The following is a 26,988-nucleotide window of genomic DNA, read 5'->3' as shown; positions in this document are numbered from 1 at the left end:
AGCAGTTTTTTCAAATTGATGATGTTGCACTTTTTATATCGCCTTTCTATCCTGATATTAGTATATTTAATTTCTTCCATTCTCCATGTTATCAGATTGCTTTATTGCACTAAATGCCTGACGTCCATGGCATGCCCCAGCTAATTTGTTATTTGACCTCTAGTTTTCTGATCACTGCTGTTGTTTGGTGTCCTGCCTACGCCATGACATGTAGCATTGGCATTCACTACTACCACAGACTCTTCAAAAGCATTTCTGACCTGACTTGAAGTTGAAGCACTAAGATGACATTGGGAGTGGTTGTATGTCAAAATATTAAGCACATAAATATTGCGCAACAAAAATAGCAATAGCATAGCCAGAATACCAACTTCCAAAATATTGTAAAGGTAAGTGTATATCGGCTAATTATAAATGTACTATTCTCAACTGCACCTTTATGTACCTTTAAGACATACATATATGATGATGGCATATTTATTGGAAGTTCAATGTTGTACATCTATACTTACCTATACACATATAAATTCACAATATTTTGGCAGGCATTATCCGGTCTAAGATATTGCTAGTATAATATTTAAAACTTGATATTCTGGAAGTATAAGCTCTAAACTCTAATAATAAATTATTGCAAATTAACTGTAGAAGTACAAGGTATCCTGCCATAGGTTTTGCAGCACTTTTATACCCTCAGCTCAGAAACATATCTCTCTGAAAACAGTGACAGCTTGTATCCTAACTCGTCCATATATGGAAATCTGATTGAAACCTTAATTTGATAAATAGATTTAGGGGCAGCAAATGAGGTGACATTTACTTAATTGTCTTAGTTATTGTATAAAGGGATGATGTGTGGTAAATTTAATATAGCCATATAGATGTGTATGTACAATGTTATAATGTATTATATTCATTGCATCTTATGCAGAGTGACCAGTATTGGTTGCAGCTAGTGGAGTACCTATGCCAAAATGCTATCATGCTCTAACCTGGTGGAAGCAGAAATCAAAACATCATCTTGGAAGACAATGACTCATTTGATATCGTTGAGCATGTGATCCATAATCCTCTCAAACACAGACACTGCTGAAGCCCACCTAAAAGGAATTCAACAAAATGCAAAAGACCAGAATGGAGAGACAAATGCTGTAAAATTACGTGAATCTGGCTCAAGTTCAACCTGTCGATATGCGTAGCCAGAGCAAACTTAGAAGACCATTTAGTTCCACCAAGTTCAGCCAATATCTCATTGACTTTAAGAAACAAGTGACAGTCCTCCCACAGTTCCCTATTCAAACTTAACACAAACCCTCAGTTAACCAATCTGTTTGCATGCCACTACTGAAAGAGAAGGCCAAAAGGCAGGCTTAGCTAGTTCCTTGCTGCTAAATGGAACATCTCACAGTTTATGCTCATATAAAAAGCATAGTCTTTTATTCTGATCTTGTGTTTGAATCTAGTTATCTTGCTTAAGGACCCTGAAAAATCCTTAGGGAACTGGCTCAATTAAAATGTCAATCCATTCCCAGTCATGAATAACCTTAGTTTGCTCTTTGGTGCTAGGCCTTAAAATCATTCCACCAAGACACTGGCGAAACAAAACCAGAATATTTAAGTCTTTGTCTACTACATAAATATTTCTTAGGATATGTCTGCCTTCAAACTCAAGAACATCTTTAAAAAAATCACCAACTCAATGCTTTTTCTTTCATAAGAAACTGGAGACCTGTTTGGATGTTTAAATTCCCTATTAACCCACACCATTTGAAAACAAATGATTGCTGTCATGGTTATCCTTGCTCCAGAATCAACTAGTTTTAATTGCCACCTTTGATTTCCACATTGATTTGTACATTGAACAAGCACACTGTTTCATTAACAGCAGTTTTTTCAAATTGATGATGTTGCACTTTTTATATCGCCTTTCTATCCTGATATTAGTATATTTAATTTCTTCCATTCTCCATGTTATCAGATTGCTTTATTGCACTAAATGCCTGACGTCCATGGCATGCCCCAGCTAATTTGTTATTTGACCTCTAGTTTTCTGATCACTGCTGTTGTTTGGTGTCCTGCCTACGCCATGACATGTAGCATTGGCATTCACTTCTACCACAGACTCTTCAAAAGCACTTCTGACCTGACTTGAAGTTGAAGCACTAAGATGACATTGGGAGTGGTTGTATGTCAAAATATTAAGCACATAAATATTGCGCTACAAAAATAGCAATAGCATAGCCAGAATACCAACTTCCAAAATATTGTAAAGGTAAGTGTATATCGGCTAATTATAAATGTACTATTCTCAACTGCACCTTTATGTACCTTTAAGACATACATATATGATGATGGCATATTTTTTGGAAGTTCAATGTTGTACATCTATACTTACCTATACACATATAAATTCACAATATTTTGGCAGGCATTATCCGGTCTAAGATATTGCTAGTATAATATTTAAAACTTGATATTCTGGAAGTATAAGCTCTAAACCTAATAATAAATTATTGCAAATTAACTGTAGAAGTACAAGGTATCCTGCCATAGGTTTTGCAGCACTTTTATACCCACAGCTCAGAAACATATCTCTCTGAAAACAGTGACAGCTTGTATCCTAACTCGTCCATATATGGAAATCTGATTGAAACCTTAATTTGATAAATAGATTTAGGGGCAGCAAATGATGTGACATTTACTTAATTGTATACGTTTTACTTAAAACTCACAAATCAAAAGATAGATTCAGAATAACTGTTCTAGTATTTTAGACACGCCCGTCTGAAATTTGCATTCACGGATGAACTACTGACATACTTACATCTTGAAGGTTGGAGGCAACCCAACAACTAGAAAGCGCTGTGAACTCTGAAGGGACCATATATGTGATAACCTGTGCTCAGTCCTCAGCAGTGCGTTCTGCATTTGCATAAGTGACATACATCTGGAATGAGCCACTGTACCCCCTTCCTCCTAATTTGTTTTTGCTAAAAAGTGCTTCTTCTACTGTTGTCACCTGCCAATCTACCGATTCTCTTTAAGGGAGAGTGAGGCATGAGCCTGCTATAAACACCTGTTTTCCAGCCAGGGGAACCTTTATCCTTCAAATTTAAAAGTGTTTGAAACAAAAATCACCTCAAACCCGAAAATCTCGATTTAAATCAAGGTACCTAGAGATCTTGTTCAAATTAATTGCACAAATAATTTTTGGTTTTGGATCGCTAAGTTCTGCAGCACAGCTGGCCCTGCTGCAAAATATATTTCAGGAGTTTTGAAGTAAGTGTAAATTAATAATGATTTATGAAAACTGAACCCTGCAGTCACTACAATGATGTGTACATAACTAGATTGCTGGGTGGACTTGATTTCAGTGAGAAGTTAGCCATGGCAACTCTTACAAAGAGGACCGAATTCACTTAATTTTTCCGGAAGGGTGCAGATATTAAACCATCTGCAAAACATTTTCTAATTAAAGAAACCTTCTTGTACATGATAATTAAATATTTTGCAGCACATAAGGTCAATATTTGTAGGTTTTATATTTGATAAAGGTGTGTTATTTAACATCACAGCTGGGGCTTGCACATAGCCTATTTAGTTCCAAACAGCATGTTTCCCAGGGTCTCCAACAAAGTTAATCCAAACATGTTGAGCCCAATCCAGATACAACTTAAAACAAAAAAATATGTATGAACATTTATAAGAAAAGACATCAATGCAACAACATCAAGAGTGGGGTAGCAGGGGGCTTGACTTGATAGTAGATTAAGTACAAGGAGAATCAGTACTTTGTCCCATCAGTGGAGGTACACATATACAGCAGGTGCAGACCCACATCGTCCACATTGAGCGCAGTCCATAGCATGACCCAAGACCAATTGACCAAGAAGCATGGATTTCCCTAATCACCCAGCACGCAGAGGTCATATGAAGTTTGGTTACGTGGTAGCTGTGCTGCTCGTGTTTGATACATGGGGGACATCGTTGAGTGGTGGATCACCTTCAGCCAGTTGAGGTGAAGTGTTTCTCTGTCTCAGGAATGTAGAATGGGTCCTAAATGTCTTTAGAATGTGATAGTGATGGTATGAGCTCCCAGATGTTGGAGAGTAGCTCCTGACAGTTAGCAGCATCTTGTAGCCATGTCTTCATCGTGGGGGCGGGACTTCGCCCCCGTGAATGGACATTCGGCATTTAGTCAGGAATAGAATCATGGCGGTGATACAGCGGACTTTAGGGGGTAAGTCCCTGACCTATCCCAGGATGCCGACCAGGGGGGTCCTAGGAAGAGAGTGTCCCATATTAGTGAGCACAGCGGAGAATACCCTCATCCAAAAGTCCACTAGGTGTAGGCACTAATAGGCAGAGTGCAAGAAGGATACCCGATGCGCAGCGCAGGCAGTGCACATCTGCCACCAAACACATGCAGTGGAGTTGCACTGAATTGCGATAGAGTCTGTAGAGAAACTGGAAGTGAATGAGGCTCACTCAGTAGTTGGGGAAAAGTGCCACTCTTTAACCACAGCAGAAGGCCCATTGTACATCAGTGATTGGAGGGATATGTATGAATCCCATGTGGTGTGGGCTGCTGGGAACAAGATAGGCGCCGTGTTTTGCATGATGGAGTAGAGGCGCGTGACCATTTGCGTGAAGATGGGTTGCTAGGTATGTGTTCAAGGGCTTGCAGTGTGAGGGTAGGGGTGGGAAAGGTGACATGGATCACGCGACCGGCGGGTTGGAGCTGGTGGTAAAGGAGTATCACAAGTGTTGTGGGAGGTGATGGTCCGTCTGGAGCACATGGGGGTAGAAAGTGGTCGTCTGGGTATAGATCTGAAAAGGTTGTGAGGCCTTTTCCCCACACCCTTGTCCTGCAAAGATGGCAGTAGGGGGTTGCACTAAATGGGATTTGTGGGTGCGTACAGGAAGGGTAGCCTGGTATGTCATTGCATGGCATCCCATGCCCTTCTCAGGCACTACACCATGTTGATCTCAGTCTGCAGTGATTAGCCTGGCTTGAATACAGCAGTGATAAAAAGGTCAGGGCGCCATGTGATCCGGCACAATAGCTGGTCGTGGTTGGAATTGTGTGGGGTAGAGCCAAAAGTGAATGTATTGTGCCTGAGTGTGTGAAGCTATGCCACTGTGTTAGGATTGGAATGCCTAGGAGGGCCCGAACAGTCCACCACCCCATCAAGTACCACGTTGAAGTTGTCTCCCATAATGATTGCACCCGGACCCAAGCTAGTGATCAATCTCCATACCTCGGAGAAGAATTCGGTGCTATCTATATTAGGGCCATATAATGAGGCCAGTATGATGGAGTGTCTGTGTAGTGTAATAGCTAGGAGAACATATCTCCCTTGGTTTGTCGTAGAAAGTGTATTGTAGCCACCATGGCAGGCCTTTCCATATGAGTATTGCTCCTCCTGATGTAATTAGAATAGATGGGCGCGTAGGTGTGAGCACACCACCCTGCACTCAGCCTGGGAGCAGTGGATGGACTTAAGTGGAGCTCTTGGAGATAGCAGATGTCTATAGGGTGCACGTTGACGTAAGCGTGTACCAGTCTGGCCTTTCTGCGGTCATTAGGCCCATGAATGTTCCAAGTTTGGCATCTAGTGGCGGTCATCACACTGTGTGGTAGGGGCGGTAGGGCACTCTTAGTCAAGGCCAATGCCGTCCTCAACTGGAAGGTGCAGTTCCATGATGCATAGCCATGCAGAGAACATAGCTGGGGGAGATAAACCCATAAACAAGACGCACCCTTTCCCCACTCCAGCACCCAAACATGGTTGAAAGCACTACCCCCTACCCTACTCCACCCCAGCACCCATCCCAAGAACATTCAAGGAGCATGGGAGTCATTCAGGAGGACAGCAGCAAGCCAGGTGGACACCCCAGTCAAGTCTAACAGCAGTCTCCCAGTTTGGATTGGTAGCTTTTATAGCTTTGAAGGGTATGGCAGCCGGACGCGCATGCCAGTCAACTGGCCCCAAAGGTGTGTCACCATGGATAGAAGAAACAGTACCATCTGGGCTTGTGAAGTGGCATGCTGCTGTCGGTGCACAACTGCGTTTATGCAGGGATCAGTCATTGTCACTGAGGTGGTGCTCATCCTGGAACCTTGGAGACCCCCAAGGCAATGCCTCTCTATCAGTGATGTGGTTCGCAAACTTGAGTGCAGCCTTGGTGACTGTGAAGAAGTGAGGTTTTCCCTCATGAGGTAGGGACACTTTGGCAGTGTTAGACTTGGCATCCTTGGCGTGGTTTCCCTGACTTTTTGCCTCTACCTCCTGCATTTCTGATGCTGTGCTAGATTTTCTTTTCGCTGGCTTACATGCTTTGGGCACTGCTGATCAGTGTCAAAGTGCAAGTGCTCCCTGTATAAATTGTTATTATGATTGATTATGTATGACTAGCATATTTGATTTACTGGTAAATCCCTAGTAGAATGCACTGAGTGTGCCAGGGCCTGTAAATCAAATACTACTAGTGAATCTGCAGAACCAATTTTGCCACCCAGACAAGTGTGCTTTTAAAGGTATCTCAGACCTGCCACTGCAGTGTCTGCCCACAGTTTTTACTGCCATGTCGACCTGGCCAGGCCCTAACCTTGCCTTTTCTTGCATGTAACACACCCCTCAGGATTCCCCCATGGGCATGGTGCAGTGTATGTGAAAGGGAGGACATGTACTGGTGTGTGTGACTATACGTTTTTCACTATTGAAAACCTATCGGTCCCATAGGCTAACATGGGATTTACTTTGTGACATCTTACAAGTATAACTTTCCACAGGGACAAGATAGAGAAGTGAAGTTCAGGCTCTCTGAACTCAGAATTTAATAACACATCTTTTTAGGGAGACGATTTTTAAATTGTGTGTTTGAAAATGCCACATTTTAGAAAGTAGGCATTTTCTTGTTTTACCATTCTGTGTGCCTCTGCTGTTTGTGTATTGACTCTGATTTTGGACTGACAGGCGCTGGGGATGTGCATTTACTGTAGACAGCCACCAGGGGGTTTGAGGTGTGTCCTGCCTTTCCTGGGTGATTCGGAGCTGAGCTGAATAGACATTGGCTGCCTTTAGAGTGGTAGGAGGAGTTTAATTTACACCTGAATAGGCAGTGTCTCCTCTGCACAATGCTGTCTCCATCTCCTGTAGTGATGCTGCACTAGAGAGGACAGAATTGGTTTGGACTGCGCTCAGAGACCCTTGCCACAAAGGAAACAAAGACAAAATGGGATATAAATAGTTGACCTTAAACCCCAGAGAATTAGATCTCTTCTGGAATCAAGAGAAACATTTTGCCAAGGCGAAGAGCTGCCGAGCTTCAAGGAAGAATACTGCCCCTTTGCTGTGCTCTTTGCTGGGTTGGCCTGCAGATGCTGCTTCAGCTAAGGAAGAGGGCACAGACTGGAACTTTGCTGGTAACCTCCTTGAAGAAGAATCTTCAAGGGCTTGTGTGTCCTGGCCTCCTGTTCTGAAGTCTCAGGGACACAAAGACTTCAGCACCAGCTCCCCTGAACTCCACTGCTGGGAATTCTGACCTGCCAGGAGGTACCTATTCCAGTTTTAGGCCTATGGAGGCATGTTCCTGCTGTTGGGAGCCGGAAGAAATTGAAATAAAGCAAGAAAAACAACTTCAATGCTGTCAGTGACATCACCAGTGATGCCATGACCTGCACCGAGGCCAGGGGCACTGCTTGTGAATTGCACGACCCACCACCCCACCTGCACAACAGATCCGATGACCTTTGATGCCTTCTGACACCTGGAGTTATTGGCCTTCTCGACTCCAGCGCTTGCACCAATGTCGTCACCGACAACGCCGGCATCCTGTTATCAAGGAGCCAATAATTGACGAGGGTGACTTCACAAACTCTTCAACTTCGCATTGTGAGACCGGAACGGACACCTCACCGTCTATGCTGCCGTCTTCCCCTGTCCTGGGCTCGACATGTCGCCTCCTCGTGGACACGATGCCTCGTCTCCCTCGTGGCAACCAGGCAACCGGCCTCAACCTTGGCACCGATGCCTCACCTCCACAATGCTGTGCATCCTTCATAGAATTTGTTTTCCAAGGTACTGTTGTTTGGGGGTCCATGTGACTCCATGCCTGTGGCAGCGCACCTCACAGTCGGCACCTTACTTTGGATTTATGCCTGTCACTACGTTGTAATAGGAGGAGCTGTTTGTTTCTACAAGTGCTTTTTCTGCAAGTAACTGTTTTTTAAGTGCTAGTTTTGATATATGTATGTTGGGTTTTTGACGTTTTGGTCTTGTATGGTTTAGATAAGGATAGTTTATTTTTCTAAACTGGTGTGGTGTCGATTTATGTTCTTTTCACTCTGTTACTGGGTGTTCTAAGTACAAATACTTTACACATTGCCTTTGGGGTAAGCCTGTCTGCTCGTGCCAAGCTACCAAGGGGGTAAGCAGGGGTTATATAAAGCATGTATCCCCCTTACCCTGACTACAAGCAAAGGTCCCTACTTGGACAAAGGTGCATATCTCTGCCAATTAGAGACCCCCATTTCTAACAGGCAAGAACGAGTACAGCAAATATCTTTATAAATGCTCTTTAGCTGGTAGGAATTCCTGGTGGGCAGCCTGCACCGCTAACGTAAAGTCCAGGTAGAACGAGAACGCATTGCCCCAGTATTGTACAGATTGGCGCTAATGGGCCAGGTGAAGTACCACATATCAGTCCCTATAGTGTGGCCACTATGGGACAGGCCGAGGATCCCAGAGGGGGATGCGGCTCGAGAGAGCAGTGAATTCGCTCCACGACAAAGACCAGGGATAGAGCATCTCCGAAGAGCATGTGGAGCATCAACTTCACATAGTCCTCCATTTTGTCAATGACTCTGGTCTCTTGAATATCAGTGATGTGGAGTTTATTGCTCCAGGAGCTAGCCTCCAGATCATGGTTCTTAGGTTTGATGAGTTCCAGGACCTTGTCCATGTGTAGGAGATGCTGGCTGTTGGTGGCCTGGGCAATGTCTAAATTTAGTGGTTGCCGCGAGGCAATGCGACTGTTATTTGCTTTTAAGGTGAGTCACTGAGAACTCTGAGCGCAAATCCATATGTCTATGACTCCCGCTGTTGAAGTTAGCGTAACGAGGTACATGTATATATGTCTTTTCAGCCTCAAGATCAACCCCCTTGGCTACTATCATTGGACCATGACATGGTGAAGGTTTTTGCGTGCCTCTTTTAAGGTATGATTAGCTGACTATGATGAGTTCGCGCATGTCGTTTCATCAGCATAAGGAGTAGAGAGTGGATTAAATATTGTCTTTCTCGATTCATTATAGCACTGCAGAGGTGTCATAACACATTGAAATGGTCTGTGGAAATTCTGCAGGTCCATTCGGTCAACTACCGGTATTTGGCTTGTTTTGAGTTTCTAGAAACGGATGTACTGTTATGTTTTTCAAACAATATAGCAAATTGTGTGCCATCTTTGTGTTACCAGGGTCACTGTTGATTTATTCAGAGCATCCAATCGGATGTAAGTATGTTTGTGCAGCATGCGACAGATGGGTATCACCTCGGGGATGTAGTTGACACATAGACATTGAGATTCACTAGCCACATACATTAGCAAGACAAATCTTTATTAGTTGCACATCTACAGATTTATTTTCCCTTTTCTCTTACAGGTTTACCCCTGACGAAGAGACCAAAGAGTCTCGAAATGCATTGGGCACAGTTGCTTGTTTAAAAATTGTTTTGTGATAACTTTATATTTCTTTATGCAATTTGAATTTTGGGTTGTAAAAAATGCAAACTACGCAATGAAAATATATATTGTAAGATGAAAGTAAAGTTATTTGAAAGAATGTACTAAGTTTGAATATTCTGTTTAATATGATGTATACCAAATAGAGTTGTGCATGTTATGTCCAGGTTACTGGACATGTGTGGACTTGGCCACTCCACATTTGTCACGTTATATGCTGGGCAGGCATAACTTTAACATTGCACACTGATCGGGTTAAACGCACACAACAAAAGCATCATAGAAATCGTTTGAGTGCACAATCCACACCATTGTTGTTCAATGTCTGCTGCCGACACATGAGCTTCGAAGTGGTCCAGTCGATCCTCAAGTTTGCCAACTCTCTCCTTCATGTGGTCGCGCCAGCTTGTCAAGAGGTCGAGTTTTGCATCTAAGGCTCTCTGGCTGTTCTTTACATCCACTAGGAGCTCTTCAAAGTTGCTGTATTGTTGAGAACCTTCACGGGGACGATCCGGCGGCCCCTTGAACAGTGCCTCCTGTTTGGTATGAAGTGGTTGCAGCAGCTTGTGGAAGGGTAGGAGGCCCACGGTAGGGAAGGAAGACTGGCACGTGGTTTTACCATGTGGTTGCCGCTGCTGGGGGAATCACAATGGTGCTGGCTGAATGAGATGGTGCACGGGGATGTCCAGCAGCTCCACCTGGGCCCCACCTCAACCAAGAGTGCACAGCAGGGGGCATGAGTAGGCCTGGGTCCAATAATGCATCAGTTGAGGAGGGAAATCCATTGTCCCAGGAGACGTAGTAGGATCCCCAAGTTGCTGTGATGTATCATCCGGCTACTCCAGGGAGGGATCCCGCAGGCAGATGAGGAATGCTGGGGCAGTGTCAAGGCCTGGTGTAGTGTGCGCCCAGCTAGGAGTTAGGCTGCATGCCCCCATGCAGCACAAATGGGCATCAGTAGTCTATAGGTCCAATTGGATGGCAGGGTACTCTAGTAGGGGGTCACCTGTACACTGCGCAAGTCTTGGGGAAGCCGCAATGCAAAGCGCTGCTCACTCACCAATGGGCCTTGAGGCCCGCTGATCTAGACAGCACTGTTGTGTCCCCGCTCCCCCTCCAGGGGTCGATGGTGCTGGAATTTGGCCCTTTAGGATCTGTGGATCAAGAAGGGGGGCAGCAGACTCTAAGAATGCATCCTCCGGCTGACCTCAGAGAAAGGCAGCCAGTCTCCGCCCGCTGGGCCAAACAGAGTCTCCTGTTGGGCCATGGCAGTGCAGTGGGATGCAGCAAGTCTACAGCAGCACGCCAGCGGCACAAGGCCATGCACCAGTAAATGATGCATTAGGCCCCCATTGTCCCAAGGCCTCACACAGATCACAGGTGGTAGCTGGGCCGGCCCGGCCCGTTGCTACTCCACATGGCTATCAAGGGGGAGTTCAGTCAGGTAGCGGCCTGTGCAGAGGTGGCCCATGGAGCAGCCACAAGGGGCAAGCTGCCTCCTAGCCCCGGCAACGTCCATGGAGTGAGCTGAGGGGGTGCAGGTCCCCAGTCATCCAGGTGACCCACCGGCAGCATGAGCAGACTCACTGCAGCTACCCACTGGCAACCATTATGGTGGGGGTCATGAAGGAGCCGGATATTCAAGGATGCCTAACGGATTGTAGCATTGGCAGGCAGAACACTCCAAGGAGTGGCCATCTTGCAGCCCGGTTGGCTCTGCCAAATCGCAGATACAACCTTTGACTTCATATTACTGGAGCAATTGAGTTTCACAAATGTTTTAAATTGTGAAGTCAGATATCTCAACTGGATGCAACAATCAGCTTTAGGCCAGTGGTACACACTTGTGTGTTGAACGTCCTTTGGCATAGAGTCAGACTCATAGCTCCTTAAACCAGATTGCCAGCATTCACTGAGGGGTCTTACAACTCAAAATGTACCTACCTGAAGCCCTGTTCACCACCAGGCAGGTCGTATTCATCAGGGGTATGGTAGGTGCCATCTAGTATGATCATGAATGCACCCAGAAGTAAGACAAAAGGGGTGCCTAGGTCCCTGTCAGATCTATGGAAAATACCTTATTGTAATGATTACATTTCACATAGGTAAAGGTAGAACTGCTCTGACATTGAAGAAGCCTACAATTGTCTGTAGTTCTATGTTCTGATGTAATATACATATTGCACAATACTTTTATGCGTGGTAGTTGGCCTATATATATCAACTGAATTAAACCTACTTCTATTAACTTTATATCAGGTATCACCTGATTTGATTTGATTTGTAGATTTGTAAAGCGCAACAAATGCCCGAGCAAAATAATACACACCTGGTATTAATCGCAAGTGGAAGCACAAAAATGTAAACCCTAGGTTCACCATCTTCCCCTTGTACTGCATGACACTATAGTGCAGAGAACAGCCAGAGCAGCCATGATGGAGAACTTCCGACTCAAGCAGAGGAGCTTCAATGAGGAATAGAAAGACATTGTGGCAAAATGTGTAATAGTCCAATACAGTGAACCACATAGTCTGCCAAACACATCGCTAGTGGAGCAGAGAAGTCTGCAATGTGACAGGAGGGTAACAACAGTGTGAGTACTTTGAGGGGTGGAGGTACTCGTCCTGGGGCATTTCAAGAAACAGTGGCAGGTGAGAGGATAGGGATTATGGAATGTTTTCAAGACAAAAGTGGTAACGGCTTTACTTTGTAGTGAACCCATACCACACTTCTCTACGCCTACTCCTCCTTGAGGGGATCCTTTACACTAAGTACCATGACCTCTGTATGGACTGCCTGTCCCAAGGACGCCTACTGCCAGCCAGGTGAGATAAACAGATCTCTACATTTCACTACTCCTCTGACTTCCAACACATATCAATGTTTCTAGAAACAGAAGACATATCTGCTCACATACATTGGTACATATATACCTTCCAGTGCTATACACCCTACCCCTCAGACTTGTGCAGAAAATGCAAGATTTACATATGTTCTGCTGAGTTACAAAAACATTTATGAGTACAGGAAGAAGTACTACATGCCTTTGTGAATCATGCTAAAGTGTGTGCCACATTGGAGGCAACAGAGGATCTATGGCAGTACCGTAACCAGTCCTGGAATCACTGCACATCCCTGTCGCCCAGCCTGGTGTGTGTCACTGCTATGCTTGGCAAAACTATACACCTTAGATATATGTAGCTTAAAATGACCTACCTTGACACTAACATAATCGTATTTAGTTTGCAGGTGTCATAATGCTAGCGCCATAAAGCAGGAACCACAACAGAACATAGTGGAGATTCGGAGCTACACCAAGAGGAGAATTTAGTAGTTAATCTTTCTCAAAGGGTATTGACAGACATTGAAAATAAAGTTCTACAGAAAGGTCTAGGTTACGTACCAATCCCTTGAACAGACACATTTCAAGAGCAATGCAAGATTCAGAATTTCTTCCACAAGGTACGCCTCAAGGCTCTTTTTCATGGGAAACCAACACCTGAGACAAATGACTCAGGTTTGCACAACCCCTATACTTTCACTCCTATCAGCAGGTTGGTTCCTAATTAGGTGCTCACTATTGAGCAAGTTGTACTTAAGGACTTAGAAAAGAGCACGATGCCTAGACACTTTAACAATATCTCCATGGCTGTCAATTCCCTTGCAAATGACACGACCATTACTATAAAAAGGCCTGACAAAGGCAGAGCAACTGTGATCATGTCCACTAAAGAACATGACACAGAATGCCAAAGACAACTCAGTTACCGCCAATACTATACACCGATTGCCAGTAGTCCTATGACATGACTGACCAAGACTATTACAGCTATTGTCTTTACAGCAGAAAGCTAAGGCTGGTTGAGTAAAAAAGAGGCATATTTCCTCATTAAAAAAGACCCCAAAGTACCGTATTTCTACATCTTGCCAAAGATACATAAGGGCACCTCACCAGTCCCAGGAAGACCCATAGTCTCAGGTATTGATTCAATACTTGAACCGCTGTCCAAATTCTGCGACCATTTTCTACAGCCATTTGCCAAACAAACCCCTTCCTACCTGAAGGACACAGCTAATGTTTTACATCTCATGACAGAGATTCAACACACTAACAACATCAATATGTTGATTACCCCTGATGTGGAAGCCCTCTATACCAACATCCACCAGAGGGCAACCTTGGGTGTGATACAGGAGATATTTAACAGTACCAACTGGGACTCTTCCACTCCCAGCAGTTTCATTCTCGAATGCGCTACACTCGCACTCATAGAATTTCTTCCAGTTTAAGGGCCAATTCTACCACCGTACCTAAGGTATTTCCATGGGAAGTATCTTCACCCCGAGTGTAGCATGTTTTTACATGGCAGCTTTTGAAGAGAACTTAATCTTCAAAGATTCAAACGCCTACCGCACCAATCTTCTCCTTTGGAAGAGGTTTATTGATTCAGGGAAAGCCCTGAAAACTTGGTTGTTTGATCGGGCATAAAGCCCCGTTGGCCATTAGCCCTCCTGGTCCCTTTTGGCCACGCCTGTACTCCTACTGTTAGCGCCGGGAAACTTCCGTTGGACGTAGCCATGCGCTCTATAAGCTGCATTAATAATAATAATATTGTCATTTTCTGGTCAGGCGATATGAGTACCTGCAAATAATTCTGTAACTGGATTAATACCTTAAACCCCTGCCTGAGGTTTACCAGTTCTATATCTCACACTCAGATCCCTTTCCTGACCTCACCATCAAATTGACAAATGGCAACCTCAGCACAACAGCCTACAGAAAACCTACAGACTGCAACAGCCTGTTGTTATTTAGTAGCCACCATCCACATTTAATAAAGGTGAACTTACCCTCTGGTCAATTTTTGAGGCTGCGAAGAAATTGTAGTAGCCTAGATTAATACAAAACTGAGGCAGACAAGCTGGCTATTAATTTTAGCAGATGAGAATACCCACAACGTAACATTGCACTCTCAAACAAAGAGCTAGGAACAACAACCGCGAGGCTCTACTTGAACCTAGAGAGAAAGAACAAACTGACACTCTCACATGTGTTACCACCTACACACCTGATTCCAACATAATCAGGAATGTGACTAAAAAACACTGAGGCATATTGAACACAGGGTCCTTGGAATTAGATATTCCTAGATTTGCATTCAAGCGCACGAAGAATCTTAAAGATATGCTAATATGTACGAGACCTAAGCCACAGAAAGAGATGTCACAATGGCAGCTGTGGGACTTCCGCCAGTTCAGGGCCACTACCCATGCAGAACTTGCATAGTATGTGCATTCACCAAAGTTACCAAAACCATAACCTTTTCAGACTCTTTCACATGGGAAATATGTGCACACACTAACTGCAATACATCCAACTCTATCTATATGATCACCTGCCCATGTGATCTAAGGTATATAGGTATGACCACCAGATCTCTGAAAACACACATCACAGAACATCGTAGTAATTTCCGATGTCACAAGCTCAACACAAAAATGTGTGCACATTTTTCCCAACTTCAACATTCACCTGACTCCCTGCAATGGGTAATGCTAGAGGCGTACCCCAAGATTAACAAAGGAGCCCTGTTTGCAAAAGAACAGAGATGGGACTATCATTTATCAACCAGCACATAAGGGTTGAATGAAGATATTCTCTGAAGCACACTAAACACTTGACACACTTAGAAACCGATAATGCAAACTTTTTGTCTACCTTTTAGCACTACCCCTAACCATACATGAGGTAATACAGCAGCGCAAGCCATAGAGTGATTCACACCACTGATACAAATATGGATTATATCAAGGCCTAAATTTCTCAAATATGTGGCATACACGATAATATAACACGCAATGAATCACACTAACTGATTGACCCACACCACTGATACAAATATGGGTTTACGATTATATCAAGGCCCGAATTTTTCAAATATTTTGCACACATGAGAAAATAACACGCAATGAATCACACTAACCGCTCCATACCACCGGGTAAACTCAAAAACCATTCCAAGATGGCAGTCATTTTTTACCTGGATTAAACATCTTCCAAGATGGCCCCGACGTGTTTCTGCAAAAGCTGTAACAGTCTAGTGTAGGCTGTGAATAGACCGGAAGGTTCCCGCCAATTCTACTTGAGTCACTCACAGTATTTAAACAAGCCTGCTGGACGTCCCGGCACCTCCCGATCCCGGCAGAAGAGGGTAGGTCAGCCGGCCTTTGGCGGACTTTGCAAAACGTTAGTTCACTGTGGCACAATACACTGTGCTCTTGTCGGTAATATTGATCAAATACCTTTATTATTTGCCCATACATTGGGAAGCCTCGGCCACTGTATAACTAGTCTGCTCAACATCACGCTAGACTCCCACAGCTCTGCCAGCCCCGCTTCAAACAATTTGTTTTCAGATTATTTATCAACCAGATATGCTATACCTACACCAGTACTAGTGCTGTTATTTAGAAGCAAGGTAATACTTACTCAACTCATGCCCAGGCTGTTCGTGGTAACGACGAAGCCCGTTACTCACCGTATTTTATTGTTAACCCCTTGTAACATCGTTACTAGTTTGAAAGACTCCTGCATTTCTTTTAATCCACAACCCACGCAGCACACAAGGAAATTCCTTGTGAGATACCTGCCGGGTATCGATGAAGTAGATAGAGAAACCCAACTAGGGTGAGTTAATCAATTCCATCTGCAATTATGGTGATGTTCCACCAGATGCGCTTGTGTAATCCTCACAATAAAATGTTTGTGAGAGTCACTCACATTGCACTCACGTTACGTATGTTTTTAGTCATCGCTACTGTGTGCTGTGAGCTTGTCACACAGGGAACACAAGAGTTCTGTTTATACCTGTACACCTGATTCTAATAACTGTTTTTATTCCTTTACCAGGTTGGTCATATGCTATCAGGTACTACACATAGAATGTGTTAGTTGGTTTAAAAGGGTAGATCACACCATACAACCACCCACGTGTAGATAGATTTTATTTTATTAGGTCCTGACGAATCGCTACCAAATTGTTTAGCTACCAGGTGAGAAACATGTTAACCGCACAATAGAGTGCCCTACCTGAGACATAATCTAAGACATGCGCCTTTGTTTCTTTTAATCAGGGTGGGAAACCCATTGATTAAAATAGTCTTCGCTGGTACTCCCTTACCTGTTTTAAAATTTCTTTCAGGTTACACACCTCCACACTTTCATCTACATTAATTAGGCCCCTCACCCCCATGGCACCAAACGGCATTTGGAATAAAAGATCTCCGCCAAAGAGCCCCTCATAGGGAGTCCATCAGGTATTGCAGTGCCGACATGACGAGGAGCAGCCCATATGATGAAGCATGACACCTTGCCGGGTGTGTGAGGGCCCTATATTCCAAGAGGAGGAATCCTCATCCTCCTACACTTCATGACCACATAAAACCAGATTTCCCTTGTCTCGATATTAGGAACAGCATATTAGGAACAGCATACCTTTTGTATCCCAATGTAAAGGCCACATAAATATACATTATCACCATTGAATTGTCACCTTGGCATGTCATGTGTTGGCAGTTCCTCATCAATCTGGCAGGCTGCCACCACTTCAACTGCTGTAGTTCTGCTCCTGCCTCCATATGGACAGGTCTCATATGAGAGGTTGATATAACTTTATATGTTAACATCCTTGTCAACCTATAATTGTTCATGGAAGTCTCCTTCTACACATAGTTCATAACAATATAAGTGCCACTCACCCAGGGAGGAACCAATCTTATGTAAATATCACCATTAGATATCAATAGTGAACAAACATAGCTGATGTCTACATTCTGAGTATATGACATACATCAAATAAATACAGATTAATGGAAAAAAATATTTTCAAATGGTACATATTTTAAAGGACAATGTAACAATAAATGATAACACTTAGCTACATTATTTTGTTAATCAAAATAGGTTATTCAATATTTTATAATTAGATTATAATTAAATACTTTTTTATCATTCATTTATTCATTTGCATTTTAACTATAATTTAATGTAACATTATTTCCTCAGTGGTGTTTCAAAAATTTCTACCTTCATTATTTTCTATGTGTGGGTGTTGCATTACCAGTTTTCAGCCATATGTAGTGTTACACTACAGTGTAAATTACCTTTGTGAATCCAGCCCTTTATGTATGTATTACAAATCTGCTTCCCTGGCATACAATTGTCTATTTTCTAATCATTTTTTAAACCACGATAGTTGTCTTATTACCAACCTCGCATATAAGGTAAGTCATGTGGTTAGAATCAAAAATTGTATTTATTAAGACATTGTGCTAACACAAAGTAGTCCTTGTAGTTCTGGAAATGAGACAGCAACCTCACACCAAGCAGATCTTTGTTAGATGACAGAACACTGTGCGGGTCCCATTAGTCCTGCTGGTTCTTACTGCTCGCTTTAATAAGAATGATAATGATAATAATAATAATAACAATAATAATAATAATCATCTTAATAATAATAAAATATGTAAGTATACTTGAGCCCACATGCTCATATTTACAATAAACCAAGTTGCATTATTTCATTCCTGTAAAGAAATTTGCAGAGAAATACTCATGCTGTTATAATGTGACTTTCGATGGAAAATACATATGTGGAAGTCGAACTAGTCTCCTGAGCTTGCCATGTCAGCAAAATATGTTGGCAATATTTTACCAGAGTGCCAACTGGGATATAAGGAAAGAACGAGAACTTATGTTACTATTCTTGGAGGTCATAAAAATGCTAGAGGCGCTGTAGTTTGTTTTAATGTATTTGATCCCTTCTGTTCAAGCTTCAAATATCCAAGAAACATGCACCAAATAAGCAGAACTCCTCTCAATATTACTTCTAGCAATGTAAAGATATTTGCAAACTGGGAAGTCATTAAAATCTTTCCCTACTGTGCGGGTTTCTGAAGATGAAATAACAATTGGACCTCCTCTGTCTTCTTGCAACAAAACTTGCAGAAAAATAACATGCAGCAAACTTTATTATTAGATTTCTTTGGCGCAGCATCGTACCTTCCAAGTCGTCTTGGTATATAACAATCTGTTTACCGTCATCAAACTGTATAGCTGCAAAATGAAATGTACAGTATTTTAAATGAGAAATGTACTAATTGCAAGCTGTAAAATAGCATATTGCGTGGTTTTAATATATAAAACACGTTTTGTGCTCATTAGTATTTGTTTATTCCTGCGAATTTAAATGCGCTCGACTTCGCTTGCTTTACATTTCAGCTTCATTTTATTGTTTTTCATATTGACCTCCGAAAAAGGTCTAGAACACATACACAGCACATGCAAATATATATATATATATATATCTATATAATCATTTCATCATTACTATTTAAAGCAGAACCTTAAAACAGATGGCAATGTTAACAGTAAGTCAATGTAGTTGGGGAAGACACAGGGGCTGATCTAAGATCTAGCAACGAACAGTTGTAACTTACTCTTTTTTCTGGAGTAACCCTATTTATTCCTGGTTTATTGCTGGAATCAGGGAATAAGCCAGGAGTGCTACAAGGGTAAGCTACAAATACATCTTTGTGAATTGGACCCATCAGTTTCAGGGGGTCATTAGTTCTTCTCAGTTTTAATAAAAAAACGATTAAAATCGAATCTGATCTAAGATCTGCTGCACTCAATATCTCGCCCTCTCCTGACTCCTCTGTCTCCACACCCCTGCCCTCGCCTCATGGCCTTTCCCTCAAAAACCTATCTTTCCTCAGGAAACTCAAAACCTACCTTACCCAAGATGACTTTAAATCGGCGGTCCAAGCACTTGTCATCTCTAGATTAGAATACGGCAGTGCTACTCTATGCGGACTGCCTAAACTCAGTTTAGCCCCCATCAGAGCATCTCTAAATGCTGCTACTAGACTCATCACGGGTTCTAAGAAGACCAACCACATCTCGACGGACCAGAAATCGCTCACTTGGCTTCCTTTGGAGGCAAGGATCCAACTAAAGATCGCTTGTATGACCCATAGACCACTACACTTCAACACCCCACTCTAACTGACAAACAAGCTGGAACTATCTGACGGATCCAGGTCCACTAAGAGCACCGGCACACTGCTGCTCAAGCCAAAGAAATTTAATAAGAATAAAACCTACATTCGTACATTTTCTGGCATCGCCCCGAGAATCTTGAACTCCCTTCCAGTGGAAACAAGACTGATTCCCTCTACTTTTGCCTTCAAAAGGGAAGTTAAAGCACTACTAATGAACAATGCACTGAACTAGATACCTTTCTCCTCTTGCCTCTAGCTTACTGAATTCATTGCATTTGTTGCAACCCATTCTCGCTGGCCATATTGTCTTGTTATTGAATACATATCATTTCCTGCGACCCATTGTCGCCTGCTATATTATCTTGTTTGCTCTTGTTGTATATTGCCCTACTTGTCGGGCTCACCCAGCCTGCTTCCCATGCCCACCCTAAGGTCATCTGCTCCTGTTGTATATTTTCCTACTGTTTCCCAAATTTTTCTCCCCTAGCTGTTTTCCTATGTCTTCCTCAACCATATGTAAAGCACTCTGATACCCAGTTGGGTCATGTTTGCGCAATACAAAACTTTAAATAAATAAATAAACTTTAAATAAATAAATAAAAATGTTGTGCAAGAATATCCTGAAAAAGTGTTGCTGGGAGCAGAGCACTGTTTTTTGTTCGCTTGTTTTTTTTTTAACCTCTTCCATGCTCATGACGTCTCCCGGCCGTCATGAGTCACAATGGGCGTGTGCGGACGACGGCCGGGAGACATCATGACCACGCCCGCAATTGGAATGTCAGCACTGCGGTAGCGCTGCGGCGGAATTTGCGCCGCAGCGAAGAGGTTAAATAAGAACACTGCACAAGTTGGCTTAGTCTGTCTATTCTATACAACGACTATTGTCTGCACTGAATGTGTTTTCCAGTATAGCCTTTTTGATTGCTTATTTCACTTGTTTGTGTTATGGAAATAGAAACAGTGCCTATAGTGGTATTTATTCATATAATATAATAAACAGGCACATCTAACCTCTCCATTACAGTGCTTGTGCTCATTTTCACTTGGTTTTCAATTGGTGTGAAATTATACCCATCATTCTCAAGCATATTACTTTTCTTTAAAACCCCCAAGGTTTTTTATATTAACTTTGTGTTTCACAAACCTTTGCTGGGGAGGTCTTACAAGCTTTCACTCATCCTTCAGCAGTACTTACTGAATTGGTTTCACTCCATTCTCGCCTCTTATTATCTAATGTCACCAGAATATAAGGGAATAGATTGGTGTGTATGGCGCAACCACACGTTCAACCAGTGAATATAGTGTGTTGGAATTTCCATACAGGCCATCTTGCCCAATATAGTAGCACTACCACATACCATCTCTCTGTTTTAATGTTGTTGTGGGTGAATTTGTATTCTGATGGGGATAAGCTCATTACAGAAGGTAACCCAGTTGCCATCAAATAATGTTCCTTGGCCCTGGATTAGGCTGCGTGCATGTATGTATAATGTCTAAAAAATTTATAAAGCGCACTATCGCACGAGTGGAGCATCTTGACGCTATGTGAAGGGGAGAAAAAGAACTCAAGGATGCTGTGGACAAATGCGGAGATCATATAAACGAGAGGCACAGGGAGTCCAGGGCTGCAAAGATCCAGGTTTTCAGCAATTTCCTAAAGACAGATTCTGAATCTGAGAGTCTGAGATTGTGAGGAAGCACATTCCAGGCTTTTGCCCTGCTACAGATTTCCCACCTTTAATTTTACACTTAAAAAGAGGAGGTGTAAGGAGATTTACTGATGAAGATCTGAGCAGGCGGGAAGTGACGTAAGGAGTGAACCTGGCCGCTTAGTATTTAGGACCTGATGCTATGGTCGCTCTGAAGGTGATAAACAAGATTTTAAATAGTACTCTTTTATGAATTGGAAGCCAATGTAGTATCTTGAGGGCTTTAGGCGCAGGCGTTCAGTGAGGTAGGTTTAGCACCAGGCATGCTGCAGCATGTTGAACTGTAGTTTAAAAAAAAATGTGTTATTGGTCCCTGCATACAGGCTATTGCAATAGTCCAATCTCGAAGTAATGAGGGCTATGGCCACTGATTTTCTCACCGTAGAAGGTATCAAGTTAAAAAATGTTTTAAGGTTTTGATCAACTGGAGACACTTCCCAGCCATAGCTAATGCTTGTGGGTTAAAGGAAAGTGAAGTATCAAATTTTACTCCTAGATTCTTTATCACCTCCACTGTGTCCGGCAGAGAGACAATATCTTTAGGCCACCCTAACCTAGGGGTAAAAGTATTAGCCTTTCCTAGTAGCATGAGCTCAGTTTTTTCAGTATTACATTTAAGATGGTTAAATTGTATCCATCAGATGACTTCTGTAAGACATAGTTGAAATTGCTCTTCTGCAATGGTGGAATTCTTGTCAAGCACTAGGATCAACTGAGTATCATCAGCAGATGAGGTGATTTCAATGTTGATGGAGGATATCAATTCTATAAGGGGGGTCATGTATACATTGTAGAAAACCGGGCAGAGAGTGGATCCCTGCGGTGTGCCAGATTTCAGTGGTTTTTCGGTTGACCGATTGTGACCAAGAATAACCACTTGCATACGGTTGGTAATAAAGGACTTTGATCAGTCCAAAGCTAGGTGGGAAATACCGCAAGTCTTCAGACGATGCACTAGAATATCAAGAGAGATGGTATCAAATGCAGCTGATATATCTAATAGAATCAGTACTGCATTTTCCCCAATATCCAAAGATAATTTGAGGGTCTTTGCAATTTCTAGCAGTGCTGATTCAGTGTAATGGTTAGGTCGAAATCCAGACGGGTGCAGGTGCAGAATATTGGCCTTTTCTAAGAAGGTGGTCAACTGGCTATTGACCAATTTTCTGTGATCTTACATAGGCAAGATAACAAAGAGATAGTCCGAAGGTTTGAGAGAGTGGTAGGGTCCGTTAGTTTCTTTGTTGAAGAGGCTTTACAGCAGCAACTTTCAAATCAATGGGATCTTCTGCAGTTAAACGGGAGGAATTACTTAACCATTGATAATTGGGCTATCAACATCTATGATAGCATGTAGCCCTTCCGGAGGCCATGCGTCAAAGGGCAAACTGGATTTTCAGGAAAGTATGGCTTGGCATGACTGCTCTAGACTGATGGTATGGAAGGTTTGAAGATTAGGACCTATCCGTTGGGGCACTGTTATTATATCTGCAGGGGGAGGGCATATACCAAGTTAAAATCTATTTGTAACTTTTGAATATTTTTTATTTTATGTTAACAAAAAGTTTCAATATTTTACATAAAGTTTGTGAAGGGTGATGTCTTGGTTCAATATGTTAGGATGAGTGAATGATTTCACAATTTTAAAAATTGATTTTTGATCTGATTCAGCTGTCGGTAGTAGGCTCGTAAAGTAAGGTTTTTTACTATGATTTGTTTGTGATAGGCTTTCAGAGCTATTCAGAACTGGGTTAATTCATGAGTTATATATTTTACGCCATCTTTGCTCTAGTTGTCTACAGAGAACTGTATCTCTATTTGGGTGTATTTGTGGAATGTGTTCAATAGGCATAATTGATTGGCATGGAGATTGACCCAAGTCATCTAATGAACTGCCTTGCTTACTCACCTAAAATTGGTGGTATGTTAGAGAATCAGAGTTGAGGTCTCTTTTCGAGAACAGTCTTATCAAGTAGCTCTCATGTGGGAGTGTGAGTGGGCAGATGATGTGTCAGTTCCACTGTTAAAGGTATAGTGTAGTTGTGGCTCCTTAGTTAGACTTTTGTGAACTGATAGTATTGATAATGAAGTAGCAGGTCCTAGTCATCTGCCATGAAGGACTCAGAATTTTTTTTTAACTTATCCCTGCTCTCATAGTTGTGGTGGTGACTACATGAGTTATCAAGAAGCTCACCAGCTCTGATGTGAACTAGAGGCTTACAATGTTTCCTATTACTTGGTCAGGAATCACTAATATGGTAGTGAACACGATGTAGGGAGGAATACACCTACCTGTAGTCGAAAAAAACTACAGACCCTGTGTTTGACTTTTTTACGAATTAATAATAGCATTCATGCTAATTTAAGGATTCTCAGTAATTTTTAGATCAGATTGTTTTGGAGTGGCTGATGGAGGCAGGTAGTAAGGAATGAGGCCTCTTAGGAGGACTCTGAGCAAGTTTGTCTTCTGCATGATCACCCCATTGTTTGTCTACTTTTATTGTTGGTTTTCAAACTTTGCACATTTAGGTACTGCTGTCGAGTGCCCAGTTTATGTGCTCTTGCACCTAAAAAATAGTAAAAGTGTCTAACTTCTAATTGGCATATTTAACATTTTAGTAGCGCCATAGCTTATGTGTAGAAAATACATCAATGGTATGGAAAGATGAATGTCACCTGTGAAATGCATATTTTGCCATCACTAGGCAGGCAAGGAAACCAAGGTATTCAGGTTTCCATGTGTAACCCCACTACTGCAGCCTTTAAACCTGCAGTCAGACATGTCAAAATAAAACTTTTCACAGACATGTGACACGCCCTTTGCGTGTCACGGAAGAGTTGCACAGCCTTGTGAAAAAATATATATCCACGTACTCAATATTTTTGTTAAAATTCATCCGGTTTATTAACAGTTTTCTCCATCCTTTTACGTCACACCAAAAAACAAAGTTATCGTCTTTTCAAGCATCTTAATTTGCACGAGAATTGCCCATCCGGGCCTATTCATAGGCACGTAGAATGAACTTCACACAAACGTTATCTCTCTGTTTCGAATTATTTTGATGTTTTAGAAGGGATGATTATGTATTATATCATGGGAAAACAAGAGGCATAAAATGAGTTTAATATTGTAATTTTTATTGAATGTCAACTTGTGGGATTGATGCATATTTTTAAATCATTGTAGATACTCCTGAAGAAGGTCGTTGACCGACCGAAATGCATTGGGTGAATTAAATGTGACGGAGTAATGAAGTTCGCTCTAAGTGCCTATGAATAGGCCCGGATGGGCAATTCTCATGCAAATTAAGATGCTTGAAAAGACGATAACTTTGTTTTTTGGTGTGACGTAAAAGGATGGAGAAAACTGTTAATAAACCGGAAGAATTTTGACAAACATATTGAGTATGTGGATATATATTTTTTCACAAGGCTGTGCAACTCTTCGGTGACACGCAAAGGGCGTGTCACATGTCTGTGATTATTTTAGAAGGCGCATGTGGAACAGAGCGTCCATAGAGTGTATGCACGCCAAATTGGTAAAACATGATGGATTTTTCGGAACCATAAGGGTGTGCTTCAGGTCTACTTCCAAAATAAAACTTTTGACAGTAGGGAAATGCAACTTTTAAATATTAAGTATGTCACCCCTCAGTAGGCCTAGTGGAACGCAAGGTAGGATGACTGGTATTCAAAAGTGAAACATGTAAGAATTAAATGCTTGCGTTTTCATACAGTCACTTGTCCCTAAAAGCTACTTTCATGATTAGGGCTCTGGCTGCTTCTCTGAAGAAAAAGCTAAGCTTCAGTATCTGTGCTAATTCTGTGCCTTTGGTTTCAAACAAGCTATAGAGATGGTGTTATCACTGCTTTTAATATTTATTGCAAATCCAACTCAATGGTGCAATTGGAATTTTGATAAATAAATAGGAAGTGAACTTTAAAAAAGTTATACTTTCTCTGCCTGTAGCTCCAGCAGGCAAAAGAGCATTAGCTTTCCCGCAGCTGTTCTATCACTACTGCCTTTGATGAGGGGTTAATGGCACAAATATCAAATTAAATATATTGTGTGACATGAATATTGTGTCAAAAAAAATTGTCACTACCAAAATATTGTGGCACATAATATACAAGGCAAGAATATTATTTTCGCTATATATCATTTTAAACATTGTTTGCCTTAATTGTTTTCTCATTAATTTAAATATATCAGTTAATATATTAATGTTAGGTGTTACTATAATTGTTAATAATGTCTTTAAACATAGTTTGAAATTTTAAATGTACTAATTTATATATTTCTAATTTAATTAGTAGTTAGTAATTAATTTGAAAATACTTAATATGCAATTGTCTTTTTTGCCACAATGGTAACAAAGGCACATTTTTCTACTTTACTGCTGTGACTTTACTGTTCATGTCAAAATGTGCCCAGCATCAATTCAATTAATAAATCATAGTGTTGCTTTTCATAGATGAATTGCAGCAGCAATGAATTCTCAGCAGCCATTTGACTTGGTCCCAGCACTGATGTTTCATGTTTTAGTTCTGTTCATTTTGGAGGTTTCTTTACTATTTTGATTGACCCTGTGATACTGGATGTTTTTTCTTCTATTGAGATCTCAGTTTAATAATGTTGAGAATGTTGAAATCTCCTTATAATGTCTGCCAGATCTATAATGTCTCAAAATGGTTTTCCCAAAGTAAGTGAAAAGGTGGTCTTGCCTCATTTTGTTGTTGCATATGCTTGCCTCTCAAAATTGATAATGATGTGTTCTGTCTGACTACATTTTTTCACGGCTGGACCACACCCCTTACTAGGCAGTTTACAGTATCCAAAATGTCTTACTCAGTACTTGTTTTATGTCTATAAGAAATTCTTTACCACACTGTCAATCCAATCATTCTCATGAATGCAATGCCCTTTTTGAGAGGCAATCACTATATGACTGTATTAGGGCATTGAATAACAACCGAGAGGCCCTACTTGAACCAGCTACACCTAAGCCCTCATTGGATAGACTTACTTGTGTACAAACATTCAGCACACGGTCGAACCATATTCAGAAGATCATACGTAAGCATTGGCGCATTCTGAATGTAGGGCAGGTACATCTAGCCCCTCCACTGTTTTCATTCAAGAGAAGCGCTAATTTGCGCGACACCCTGGTTCACACACGTCCAAGAGACATGCCGGTTGCCACAGCTACCACACTCTGGAACTTGCCACCAGTCCAGGGGCATTATGCCTGTGGCAATTGTGGTGCATGTGCCTACACACAACACACCACTGAGATTGACATTGGCAGTAACAAACCCTGGAGACAACTGAAACATACCAATTGTAACAGCGAGAGAGTTATCTATTTGATTACCTGTCCCTGTCATAAGAAGTATGTGGGGATGACCATCAGAAAGGTCAAAATACGGATCATGGAGCATAGAAGCACCATAAGATGCCATAGACAGG

At 42.0% G+C, this 26,988-nt stretch overlaps 1 protein-coding gene across 1 annotated transcript in view; it reads right to left on the bottom strand.

Annotated features, from left to right (window-relative positions):
• Window positions 1–26,988, bottom strand: part of MYOM2 (myomesin 2) — a 586,141-nt gene that overhangs the window by 289,975 nt on the left and 269,178 nt on the right. Inside the window, exon 13 of the mRNA XM_085610818.1 lies at window positions 18,809–18,862. Within this exon, the coding sequence (XP_085466944.1) occupies window positions 18,809–18,862 (54 nt within the window). The remainder of the gene's footprint in view (window positions 1–18,808; window positions 18,863–26,988) is intronic.

Source organism: Triturus cristatus, chromosome 6 (genome assembly GCF_964204655.1).
Source record: "Triturus cristatus chromosome 6, aTriCri1.1, whole genome shotgun sequence".
NCBI classification, from domain to species: domain Eukaryota; kingdom Metazoa; phylum Chordata; class Amphibia; order Caudata; family Salamandridae; genus Triturus; species Triturus cristatus.
This window is presented reverse-complemented; position numbering and strand designations above follow the sequence as displayed.